The sequence below is a fragment of the Anser cygnoides genome, chromosome 1 (genome assembly GCF_040182565.1).
Source record: "Anser cygnoides isolate HZ-2024a breed goose chromosome 1, Taihu_goose_T2T_genome, whole genome shotgun sequence".
In the NCBI taxonomy this organism is placed as follows: domain Eukaryota; kingdom Metazoa; phylum Chordata; class Aves; order Anseriformes; family Anatidae; genus Anser; species Anser cygnoides.
In genome coordinates this window covers 186417005-186430314 of record NC_089873.1, presented here as the reverse complement: position 1 = coordinate 186430314, position 13310 = coordinate 186417005, and the positions used below count along the sequence as shown (strand labels likewise).

Below are 13310 nucleotides of genomic sequence, written 5' to 3'. Positions count from 1 at the left end.
CTGTTAAAGTGAAAAAGTCTCAATTCCTCTCCCTTACCCCATTTTAATTGCAGTGATTCCAGCCAGATTATTGTTGGCTTTTGAGTATCAGAGGTAGCCTGACAGGGCATACTTCAATTTGGAATCGCATAAATACAAACAGTTCATTTTAAAGAGCTCTACACTGCCTCCTGTGCCTGTCCTTTCCCATGTTTCTGGAGTGTGTACAGGAGCGGCAGGACGAAGCAGCAAAGCTACAGATGATCTTTTACTGGTATCAATTTTCTGAAGCATGGTGCAACATCTGTGGCATTTTGAAGCTGCACCTCTGCAGCTCTAACTTGCAGGCAACTTCAAGATCCAGGAATTACACCCAGTTCCACTCCCTGTTCTGCTTTTTAATGGAGCTCAAACGTAATAAGCACCCTCTGCTCAAGTTTCTATTTGTATGTATGCTTAGAGCAAATGAAACATTTAAAGCCTTTTTGAACATCCTATCTTATGCAAACCTCTACTTTCATTACCAGCAGCTCTTTAAAGTTATTATTGCACCTACCTGTGCATGTTCAGCTTAGCTTTTAGGCCTTGGATGTGTAACCCTGAGTGATTCTGCTGTACTGTTTTGTGCTTTTCATATCACAACTTTAGTTTCAAGAATGATTTGCAATAAAAGCTTAGGCAAATCCAGAAAACTGAAGATGGTATTTTACGATTAATCTCTTGAATTCAAATGTCAGCATTTTTACACTGTTACTGAAAACTAGCTGCTTTGTTGTGAGCTGAGAATATCATTTCCACCTGGTATCTTTATATAAGTAACTTCTTCCTCATTTTAAGTGTTTTAAAAAAGCAAATGAAATTTGCAGTAAATGGTTTCATCAACTGGCTTCAAAGATCTGTGGCAGCCAATACTGTAAGCAGTGCTAAGCATGTCTCTAACGAAATGTAAGAAATTATTATTATTGTGTCCAAGTATATCAATTACCTGTAGAAGATTTAAGGGCCGAAGATTTGATGCATTTTTCAAACCAAAAGGGCTGCCTGTTAAAGAAAACATCTTTTTATTAGTAGGAAGTCTTTACTTAATTATATATGTGTATTGCAATTAATACACCTTTCCACTGGGATTATTTCAAACATTTGGAAGCTGGAAAACTGGCAAGCTTAAATTTTGTACTTTAACACAAATGCTGCATTTTCCATGAAGATGACAAGTTCACAGTTATCCAGATTCAAAGTTAAAGAGCTGACTGAGCAGAAAGAAAACTATCACTGTCAAACATTGTATATTGTAACCTGTAACTTGTGTATGCATTTACTACAAAGATGAACATGGAGAATTTCGTGGCAGTTATTTTTTCAGCAATTCTCTTTCTGGCTTTGAAAAGTTTTACTGTTTGTTCAGTAAACCTAGAAATGTCCAAGGACAGAATGAAGTAGCAGGTTCCCAGTTTCTTGATCATTATAACAAACAAACAACCCTGTCCAAAATCTTAGCAACTGTACTCCCCTACAAGGGCGCCTGCAAAGAGACATCTGACTTGGAGGGCTTTTGGCATTATTCCACACAGCACTCCTCCAAGACACACTAAAAAGATGTATATGTAATTATCTGTGAGGTGGGTACAGAACTGATTTAAATGCTCCAGTAAAACTGTAGCTGTCAAACAGAATCCCCACTGAGGTCTGCCACAGACCTAGATCAGCTCTCTACTCCCATTTGTTATGTGGATGACAGTGTGGAGTAAAAATCTGTGACAAAATTGGTAAGGGTTGATAATGCTTGAAAGGACAGGATTAGAACTAGAAGTGCTCATAAAGAATTGAAGAAAAGGTCTAAAATCAAAGACAGTGAATTCCAAAAAGACAAACAAACAAGTACAAAACTGAGTTAACTATCTTTGCATCTACACAGCAAGAAAGGATGTGAGAAATTACAGAAGTCACAAACATATCTGAATCACCCGTACCACAAATTATAGAACACACAGAAGAAAAGAACTTCACACAGTTTACATATATAGAACTGTCACAAGATGCTGCAGATAATAAAAATACAAAAGGGCTCAAAAACCAATTAGACAAGTCCCCAGAACAGAAGTCTAGCAAGGGTTATTAAGCAAAAAGATCCACATGGGTATTCTTCAGCTGAGAAAGTCTCAAAGCTGGAGACTGCCAGAAGAGGTACAGCTGTATACCAAGGGATGTACTGCTTTACGTTTGCCTGGACTTAAATTTTCCCCTAAACGTCCTCTAATGGGCCACTGTGAGAGACAGAATATGAACTGGATGGACTTTTTGGCCTAAACCACTATAGCCCTTCTTAGGTTCATGTAATGCTGTTGCAAAAAAATATGAATAAAAATAGGCAGACCTCACTTGGGGAAATGTTAACAGGAATGTTGTGAAAGAGATGAGATGCAGTTATTCTGCTGTTCTCCACAGTGGTAAATCAGCCAAGCTCAGGCTTGTGTCCAGTTTTGGGTATCACATTTTAAGAAGGATGTGAGCAAATTGGACAGTCTAGAAAAGAGTGACAGGGTTATGAAAGGTTTGAAAAATACAACCTATCAGAAAGAGAAGACAAATGTGGGACATGACAGCATGTTTCTGATACTTAGAAAGTAAAGAGAAATAGCGAGCAAATACTTTTCACATCTGCAAGGAATAGGAGAAAAAATAATTTAATTTGCAATTAAGGAGATGCACTGTGATTAGGGGGAAACATTTTACACAGATAATGAACTACTCCAAACAGCTACTGAAGGAGACTGGAATCTTCTCCAGTGAAGGTATTTATCGAGAGTTTAGTATGGGTTTAGACAGATTTGACTGTCTCAATGTAAGGGATGGATACCTTGATGTACCTTCTATCCTTTTGATTCAATAATCATGTATTAGGGTTCTCTGTCTTAGTTTATTTTTTTCTGAAAATGTAATAAAGAATATAAATGTTGCTTTAATGAATATTGAAACATACAGATTAATATACTCATATTTAAAAGCAATAACAAACTAATTACTTGTCCGTCTAGAATAAAGGAGTACCAGTGGTAGAATGAAATACCCTGCACATTTTAAAAACAGAGGCCTCCTTCTAAATTCAACCATGTCTTTTCTGGCAGTCATCATTATCAAAATTGCATCTGAATTTGGAGTTTATCTCAAACATCCTGCTGGGCATACCAAAGGTAATCTGGGTGCAGAGTACATTTCCCCACTCCAGTTTCTCAGAGAAACAATCTCAATCATAGCTTACAGTTAGACTGCAAAAATATTTATGTTGTTCCTAAGTTCAAGTCATCAAACAATAATCCATTCACACAATGGCCACTTTGGTCCATTGTCCTCACAGTAGGTTTTACACTGTCCCTCTCTGAAGGATGGCTTTTCAACTTATTCACACTAACCTGCTTGAGAGGCAGACTGCATTGCAGCGGGCAGTGCACTTGGTACCAGACCTCCTGATGGTAAAATGCCACTCAGATTTATACCTGCAGGGGCTATGGCACCAGTGTTGCACCCCAACATAGGGTTTGAACCACTCATCAATGTCTGTGCTCCACTGTAGAAGAGGAAAGACAACACATCAAATCCAAGTGGTACAAGCAAACCTGAGTAACTATGTTTTTGTCCTCTGTCTTTTGCTAATTAAATTAATTGTTTTCTGCAAGTAGGATTGTGGATAAAGCATCAAAGCAGCTTAAAAGATCATTATGCTTAGTGTAAAACGAATATGTACATTCATATTCTCAAATGATTGTTTAGTATAATCCACTGAAAATAAAACTTAAGTGGTTCTTTTATTCTAGAAACACTGAAAGATCAGTCTTCAAAACAGTTGTGCTACAGTAATAAAAAACTAAGGAACAGGTTGGTGCTTTCCTTTTGCGTCATAAAAGTCTCTTCAATTAACCAACAGAAATCAACTGCTGAACATCTTAAATAAATCAAGTGCCTGATACCTGCATTGAAGCACACCATGTGTCTTACACTGAGCATCTTATACTGACCACAGAATTTTATTTAGTCTAAAAGCAGCTCACTTTATACCATATAATCTACACCTGCCAGCAGCATTATTTTTTAAAACTGCTAAATGAGTTTTACAAAGAATATTTAATCTAAGTATTTGCCTAAATTGTTAGAAAACATATTTACTCTTTTCTTAAATTTCACACACCTTTATTCATAGCACATTTATAACGAATTTCTTTCCATTTTTCATTTAGTGGTCTGCATACAACATTCCACCTTCTCTCTGATTAATAAAAAGTTTTCAACATTAAAGAGCAAAACCTTAAAACACACTTATATTGAGGCACATCTTATGGAATTAAATTATATGCATCTGAAAAGCTCAAAGTACAATTTTCTTTATAGACTTCTTTCAGTATTCTCATACTAGATGCTTTCAACTTTGAGAAATGTAAGTAGCTTCTAGTGGCTTTTCAATTCAGAATTACAAGGTGAATGGTCTTTTTGTATCGCAGATTCTGAAAAATATCTACCCTACTGGCTGCTGAACAATTCTGTACAGCCAAAAAAAAATCCAGCAACCAACCACCAACCCACCCAGGACAAATTAAGAAGCCGTCGTAACAAAGCACTTACCACACAGAGCCCACTACATTGATGAAGTTAAGTCCTGCAGGGTTTGCCATGACCTGGGTGGAGGTTGTTCCTGTAGTAATGGATGTTACCATGGTGGAAAGAGGAATGGTCATTACAGGCAATGCCTGGCTCAGAGACATTTGCTGCTGAGCAAACGGGGTTAACAAAGTGGGCTGAGGGGTGAAGCCTGAATCTTGGGGAGTAGGGGTGGCAGAAGGGGTAATAGGAGTTGAGCTCTGAGCATCAGGAGGGTGTGGGGTCGATGAAGGGGTGTTGGTTGGAGTAGGAGTAGATGGTTTAGGAGTTCCAGACCCTGCTCATTGAGAAAAATAAAAAGTGCTAGTTTGTTATAAAAGGCCAGTCCCTTTCTGTATAATAAGGTTAATGGAATCTTATTTAGCACTGACAATTTGTCCCATTTCTCAAACTGCAAGTGTTAATTTCTACACGACACGAGCGTTGCAGCACGCACTCATTGTTAAGGATGCAGTACAATCACACAAAAACCCGTTCTCCAACCTTACTTCTTTAAGCCAAACACTGTTCTGCATCCTCCATTAAGTTCTTCCATAATTTATCGTACAGTAAGTCTAACTCTATATTCAGTAATACTTAACCCAAAATAAAGCCATTTCTTAGTGACCATTTTACCCTAATTAATGTTTTTGTCCTAAAATGTTAAACACATAGTCTATATGCACTGCCTGCACAATAGCACCATGTTAAAAAAACATATCATGGAAAACAACAGATTCAACAAAGAACAGATACTATTTCAGTAATCATGGGGGTCAGTCTAAATTTTATCAGATAACTAAACTCCCATTTGCCAAATTTTGATCAAATAAAAAGAATAACTTTTAAAAATAAGAACCAGAGGATAATACTGCATCTTTAAAAGCTACTGTGTAGTGCCGTCTACTTAAATGTAGTATGTATAGCTGTATTTGTTGTGGATGCAGTAAGCACAGCTCATCAATACAAAAATGAAACAAAAACAAAAAAGCAAAAAGCTCAAAGTGTTTTTCTCTCTTTTTTTTTTTTTTTAAGCTTTCATGTCCTGCAGAAAGAAAGGAAAGAAATGTGAATGTCCAGCTGTTGTGATAAGGGCCTTACTTAAAGGAACAACTGTGAGCAGTAGATTTACACAATCCATAGCACTAAAATAAGCACTGAGTAAATCTGTTAGAAGAAAACTTTTGTCAGCTTTCTATTTTTTCTTTGTGCAAAACAAGAAGGCAGAGAAGTTACACCTTTTGAGCTATCCAGATTTTGAATTATTTAATGAAAAAAGCATATTATAATACTGTGCAGGATATTGGAATGTGCAGTACACAATAATTCATTAAAAATTGAATAACTGCAGCTGTGATTTCTTTGTACAAATCTTTTCACAAAACGTCTCAAGACACATACATATTTTAAAGACTGCATATGATCTATAGCTACGATTACAACGATCCTGTCAGTGTTAATGAAAATAATTAAACTAGGATGTCATTTATTATTGAAATTTACATTTTAACACCTGAGAATATGGTGCTATCATCAGCAGCATCACCACCACACTTGCAATCAGCAATGATTTGTAAAACAGTGCAGGAGTGTTTTAAAAAATCATCTTATCGTTTATTGTATCACCACCTTGGGACTAATCAGATTATATACATACATAGAGATACAACTGCACCAGCTCCTATAACATTTAAAAAACCAGATGCTTAAATTATGTAAAGGCAAACTGATCTAACATACTGTTTGTACACTGGAGGAAAAATCTACACTTTGGAATTTTATCACATCATCTACCAGCCTTTCATAAAGAGGAGATCATACTAATTGCATAAAATGTATTAAAACGTATACACAAAGGGTGCATACATATATACAGAAAAACGAACACAATTACAATAAACATAAAAATACATACAGTGAACAAGAGACCTGCCTAAAGCTGCACAACTTATACAATTTAGGGTACACTGTACACTTAAATTTCATCATTCCACAGGTTAAGAAGTTTTATCTCAGGAAGCATTTAAGCAAAAGCCTAAGATTTAATGGAGAATTTAGGTCGTGACTCACTTTGTGAAGAGCTCGCAGGAGACATGGCAGCTGGAGAGAGCATGCTAACTTGATTAAGATCCATAGATTGCTTCCGAGAAAGACCAGGTGGCTTAGAAGGAGGAGGAGGAGGAGGAGGAGTTGGGGATTTTAGATGGCCACTTGACTGCTGTGGACTAAAAATATTACCTGAAAAAAACATAATTACAATACATTATTGTTCTGTGAATACAAGTTAACTCAAGTATTTTTTAGGATACGTATTCGTACAACAATACAGTCAGAAATTAACAAAGTGATACTTTGAAAAGCTCTTTTCACAGATAAAACACTGACTTTTTTAAAAATAAAACTTTACTGAAGGGTCAGCATATCACTTTACAATAAGCAGAACACAGAAAGGAGATGCTCAAGTCGATAAATAATTACCTGAAGAGCTACTTCCTGAACTTGAAGGTAATTTGATGGGAGGAGGTCGGTGTTTTACACCTTTCCCCAGTACTGAAGACTGAACAGAGCCTGATATACTTTCTGGCTGCTAGGAGGAAAGAGAAATTAACACTACCAGAGCAACAATGCGAGCTTCCATATATTTGACAGAAGACATCATTCAGTTAATTTGTGTTATAATTCTCAAAATCATAGCAAAATTACCTTGAAATATTTCAGATTTTTACATATCTGAAAAACAACCTAGGACTAACTCTTTTTAGATCACGACAGTTTATGAAGAAATTCTAAAGTTCCAGTAAAATTTAAACTGAGAAAAAAAAAATTAAGGAATTTGTTTTTCCTAATTCTGAAGTCCTTCTTAGTAACTTTTCACAAATGCAAGTGACAGATGCACTTTATATAACAATTTGGTCTTGAAAAAAATACATCATTCCATTCATTCACCAACTGAATCATCTACTATTTCCAACCCTGATTCTGGGAGCAGGAATTTGAATACATTCAGGAAAATCCTCAATGCATACAAATCACTTTGTTTTCTCATTGACTTCAATGGGATTAGAATTTCCTTAATCTCTTTAATTTAAAGGTATTCCCTTATTATTTGTTCTTATAACATACTTATCAGGATGTTTAAACACAATTTAACTTCAGCTAATCAAATCTGTAAATCTTAGTCACTCACAACAGACCCTAAATTCAACATAATTTCATAATTTCAACAGCTGACATCATCAAAAGACTCAGTGAAACACATTTACCATTACAGACTATATTTTCACATATAAACCATATATCCCATAAGTGAAAATAGTGTCTAAAGCATGCAGTCTACAGACTATCTGAAACTAGAAAATCAGGCTCTCTGTATAGCAAATAGAATATTTCAGTGCTGAACCTAACTTAGATCAACATGAGCTGGCAAATCAGAGCATCCACTATTGTGCAGAATTGATCTTTCTGGAGAGCTTAGCCTCCACTGACTCTCAGTAATAAGAGAAACTCCTTCCACGTGTTTGTAGTTGTTTTCTCATAAAAAAAGACTCTGAGGACTAGCTCTTTCTTCTTCTATGAAAAACTCTTTTCTTCATTTTCAGAATAAAAACGAATGCCCCATTTGAAAAGAGACAAGATCATTAAACAAAGTAATCTAAGTAACTTTGGTCCAGCTTCCAGTGGGGACTTGCACAGCTGGACAAGATAACTTTTCGAAGTATCCTCCCAACCTAAGTTATTCTGTGATTTTACAGTGTGTGTGTGTGTGTGTGTACACAGTGTACGTATGTTGTGTATACTATATATAGACATGCATGCAGATGCGTGTACATGTACACACACATTCATATTCCTCTCTAACTAGTCTTCAACGTACTGTTCTTCTGGCTGACACAAAGAACCATCTCTTTCAGAGCAAGGTTACAGCATTTCAGAGGATGTATTTACAGCAAAGACACAGCAAAGCAAATAGCCCCTGCTGTCACAAATTCATTTACTAGTTGGGGCTTAAATACAGTTGACCACTACAGTACTGAATCTGATCAAGAAAGCCAGCAGAAGTAAAACACAGGGCAATGAGAATTCAAGCACAAGCATGAGAATTCAGGAATTTCTACCACATGCATACGAAAGCATATACACTTCAAAAGTTTTTTTTGTTTTGAAAGTTTTCCTCTTGAAATTAAGGGGAAAATAAATTATAAGGGTAAAAGAAATGCTCAGCTATTACATCTACTTCTGTTTTACTGATGTGTATTATAAAATGCATGGCTGCATTTTACTATACTGCTCTGTGAAACGTTTATCTGAACAGAGAAAAATGCTCTAACAAAACCCTGGAGCTAACTGTACTATACAGGGCCCTAAAAAAGAAGTCATGGCTAAAAGATACAACATCCCAGTAAAACATACAGTAAAAAGAAAAGTGCTTTCCTCTATCTTTTCTGATATACTCACCCTGAATGATTATGACAACATGTTTAAAAATTAATTCAGAATGAATTTTTAGGTTATTTTACTTTCAAATATGAACAACAAGGATTATTCTAATAACTCGACAAGTGCAAATAAAAGAAATACATAGCTCAATAAACTCACTTCCATTTCCTTCCCTGGAGAAAGATGACTGAGATTGACTGATCCACCTGAATTATGAAACATTTTCACAGGACATTTAGCTTCGTTTTGTACTAACTCCTGATACTGGTTCACCACTCTGAAACAAACAAATACACAAAAACAGTTAAAGATCAACAACTTTGAACCTATATATGTATGTACTAACTACAGATATTACATAAACATATATATATATATAATTATGCATAAAATATTTATCTATAAATATACATCTGTATAAAATCTAGATAAACACACAGAACATATTTTTATATATCCATCTTTCTACTTTATGTTCCCGGGTTCTGTGCTTGGATTTATTCTGTTTTAAAGCTTTGTGTTTCTTTGTTTTTTAAACCACTGATTTTGATAATGCCAACTGCAAATGCTTAGATGAAGCAGTTTCCTGCAGTAGGCTTGAATCAGTCAAACTACTTTATCTAAGTTTAAGAAACACTCTTTTAGAGGAATATGCAAAACAGTAGACCTAACAGTTCCCTTCCCAAAAGGCAGTACAGTTCTTTGGGATGTCAGCCAGCCATTTCCTCCACGAGTCCAGAATCTTTTATAGAGCTGCGTCCCCTCTGCTATGTTCGTTATAGAACAGTCAACCCTCCTTTAACTTGAAGTCTATGTCAGATGAAGACTCCTTAGAGCAGGGGAGGTTCATAGTGAAGGTATATCCAAAAATCACTTATCACAGCACAAGTGACCACACTTTCTTCTTTGAGCACTGGGACAGCAGAATTTTATTACAGGAGACTAGCAAGCAGTAACATACCCAGGAGTGTAAAGCATCAACAGCATCAGACAAACAAATGCAGAACTGCTCTAAGAAATCCAATGCTACATCTCTAGTAATTTGAGGGAAAACTGTATACTTGGCTCATGGCTGTGGTAAAGTAACCTAGCAGACCTGAAAATCAAACTGAACCTTTGAGCTGGTGCTTATGGCCTGAAGAATTGCTGGAGCATTTCCATTAGTCTGTACCTAAATATGAGTATAGCACTGATGTAATATGCTGCCGTAGGCAAGGGTCCCAAGATGTGCCTTTTCCAGTACATAGGATCTAGACAATTTAAAGTTACAGTGGAATGAGAGCAATAAAGTGCTGTGCGCTCAGAAAGGTGCTGCTGCCCTCCTTCCTCCTCTGATACGTCTTGAACTAGACCCTGAAACCCACCTACTTTTCCTGACAGGAGGACTTGTGTAGAGTGGCAAATATGATCAGGAAATGAATCTCAGTTAAAACTAAACCCCATATTACCGTTGCACTGGTTTTCAGCCAACCAATTCCCTAATTTAGCTTACAGCACAAGCAACAAAAGCCTGTATTACCACAAAGAAAGCAGGAGAAAAAAATAAGCATGTAACTTATTGATCAAAATTATCTATTAAAACGGAGAATATTGATATTTTGACCAAATCAAGGGTTCATCTCCCTGCCAGGCACACAAGAAGAGAGAACCACATAGTGGGGAATGGCTGTGGCATGTACATCACCTCAAAGTCTCCTAAGAAGGCATAAACATGCGAGCAGCTTTGTGAGAGTGCTTTTAACAGGTTCTGCCCTCATGTGCAGAGGCACACGGGTATCTGTAACATGATGCTTACAGACAAATATTTGAAGAAATTTGCCATCACACAGTTATGACAGGATTGCTAATCCTAATTATTCTATGACTTAAATATACTAGAAAACTGATTTGTTTTTTTTTTTAAGAAAGCTGAGTCAAATAATGAAGAGCATACCAAAAAAAAAAGTCCTATATCACACTGAGCTCAAATTAACAATTCCACGATTGCCAATTTACCATACAAAATCTCAAGATGAAATCCCTCTTACGTGCTTTCAGAATTTTTAAGTACTTGTATAATCAAGAATAACTGTGCAGCTAAGTAACAACATGCTTAGGACTTAAGTAGTGGGACAAGCTGTATTTACATACTTGCTTTCCTATATACTTCCCTGCTTGTTAAATATAGGAATTGCACATTATCTCCCACTTCTTATTATAATAATTAACTCCTCTTATTTTTCTTATCTGTTCAGCATCTGTTTCCATAACCACAACATTAACAGTCATAATAGCTAAAAGGAACAAAATTCATTATTTGGCATTAAGACAGTTAGTTCTATATCCTGTATTAATTTACCTTTCAGCATCAGTCTTGGAACCAATGAGGAACCTGAAATTTAGAAAGTATAACACATTTTCAGTCATGGCTCATACTAAAATAATGTTTTTATAATTACAAACTGAAAGAACATCAATGCTGTTCTGTTTTCAGATCTGCCCACTGAAAAGAGACACCTGATTCATTTGATAGACTCAGTATTTAGTACTTGAAATAAAAACTTGGTTTCATAACAGTGCACAATATACATGTTGTCTAATATAGACTCCTTTAAGAGTAAATTACCTACAAAAGGCAGAATATGGAATTCTTGTATTTCTATTTTCAAAAAATGGAAGTGAATAACTGCTACAGCATTGCTACTGTGAAAAGTAGCAATGGTAAAGTTATCAAGACGCCAATCTGCTCACCCACTAATACAAACGTAAGCGTCCTGTGGGTATGTCAAAACCAGCCCTACCTGTATTACTTAAACATTTAGTTTCCATTGTTTGATTTCACTTGTCCAAATTCCAACTCCTCACGCTTTTCCAGAACTAAACATTTCTCTTTTGCTTAATGCTTATGGCTTGCAAATTATCATCATCGTTTTTTAAACACTACAGAACTTCTCAGTTTCTCCAGCTCAAAATGTGTATTAATTTTTAGTAAGACAATAACGTCTTCTGCACCTTTCACTTCCTATGATATGGTTTTATAGTGAGGAAGACAAATTTTGATGTACATCAATGGGTAATGTCTTAAAAAACAACAGACTAGAACAGTCACCCCCCCCCCCCCCCGAAAAAACAAAACAAAAACAATAAAAAACAACTCCTCAAACCAACAAGCAGCTAAGAGCTTTATATTCCTTTTAATCCCCAGCCTTATTACAATTGTAAGCTAGCACTGCTGTTCTAAGTAGATCAGTAATAAGTACAGAAAAAAAGTAAAATAGCTCAGACGCTAGGGATAAGATACTCTAAGATCCTTAGATTTTAATAAGAACAGTATATAAGAATTACATACCAGACAACAATAAGAATAATTTTTTGCTAACAGAACTACAGTTTGCTCAGGCTAACTGCTTCCCGCCTTACTGAAATTTATAGGGTACACCCTGCTGCACAGGTTCCTCCATACAAAGAAGTGGCAGACACAACAAAAAGAGTTAAGAATACAGAATCTTCACAGAGTTGCAGCCAACAGTAGCTGATTCAAAACAGTAGTATGAACAGGAGGTAACTTTTTTGCACCTCTTGTTTTCCTTTATTTACTTAGCCTAAAGTTCTTTACATACGGGTAAATGCAATATAATCAAGTCTATTTTTTTTACAGCTTTAGGCAGATTTTGACGCAATGATCAAAATTATGAGTACCACTGGAAAACACATGCTAACAATGTCTTGCAGTATGAGACACTAAGATTTTCACAAGATGAGATTTTCTTAAAATATTGCTTTGATGTAAAAGAACATTTAGATTTACTGTAAAAGAACATTTAAGATATGATGTTGGTTGAATGTGTCTTTTTTCTTGTTAGAAAAAAAATTGAGGTTTATCACCTGATTTTTTTTTTTTTTTAAACAAAAAACCTCTTAAAATCAGATTTATAGCTCCTGCATATTCTTATACCTGAAAATGGTAAGTAGTGGTTGTCTTCTTTTATCTACTGCATCATACCACATTTTAAAAGAACATATAACTTACTGTGATGGAGTTAGTAGGCTGTCACTTTCCTCATCACCTTTGAGTGTCTGAATTTTACCATAGTACAACGGATTGCCAAGAGACTGAAAAATAGTCAGCTTTGTTTTTTGCAGCTGATTACCAACTTCACATTCAAACACATAATCGTCTTTTATTTCCTAGAAGAAGAAGAAAACCAAATAAGTCTTACAAAAGCAGTAAGAGAAAAAGCTAGTAAAATATGCCAGTTCTATACAATACAAAAGATAAATAAAAT

At 35.7% G+C, this 13310-nt stretch overlaps 1 protein-coding gene across 7 annotated transcripts in view; it reads right to left on the bottom strand.

Annotated features, from left to right (window-relative positions):
* The window catches only part of SUPT20H (SPT20 homolog, SAGA complex component), a 35351-nt gene that overhangs the window by 4769 nt on the left and 17272 nt on the right, over positions 1-13310 (bottom strand). For 3 of the 7 annotated variants that reach the window (XM_066989682.1, XM_066989684.1, XM_066989685.1), the window contains exons 14-21: positions 13055-13212; positions 11384-11416; positions 9205-9322; positions 7087-7195; positions 6679-6846; positions 4594-4906; positions 3390-3544; positions 965-1020 (exon numbers count right to left, since the gene is read on the bottom strand). In XM_066989682.1, the coding sequence (XP_066845783.1) occupies positions 965-1020; positions 3390-3544; positions 4594-4906; positions 6679-6846; positions 7087-7195; positions 9205-9322; positions 11384-11416; positions 13055-13212 (1110 nt within the window). The remainder of the gene's footprint in view (positions 1-964; positions 1021-3389; positions 3545-4593; positions 4907-6678; positions 6847-7086; positions 7196-9204; positions 9323-11383; positions 11417-13054; positions 13213-13310) is intronic. The other 4 variants (XM_066989683.1, XM_066989686.1, XM_066989687.1 and 1 more) reach the window with 3 other exon arrangements.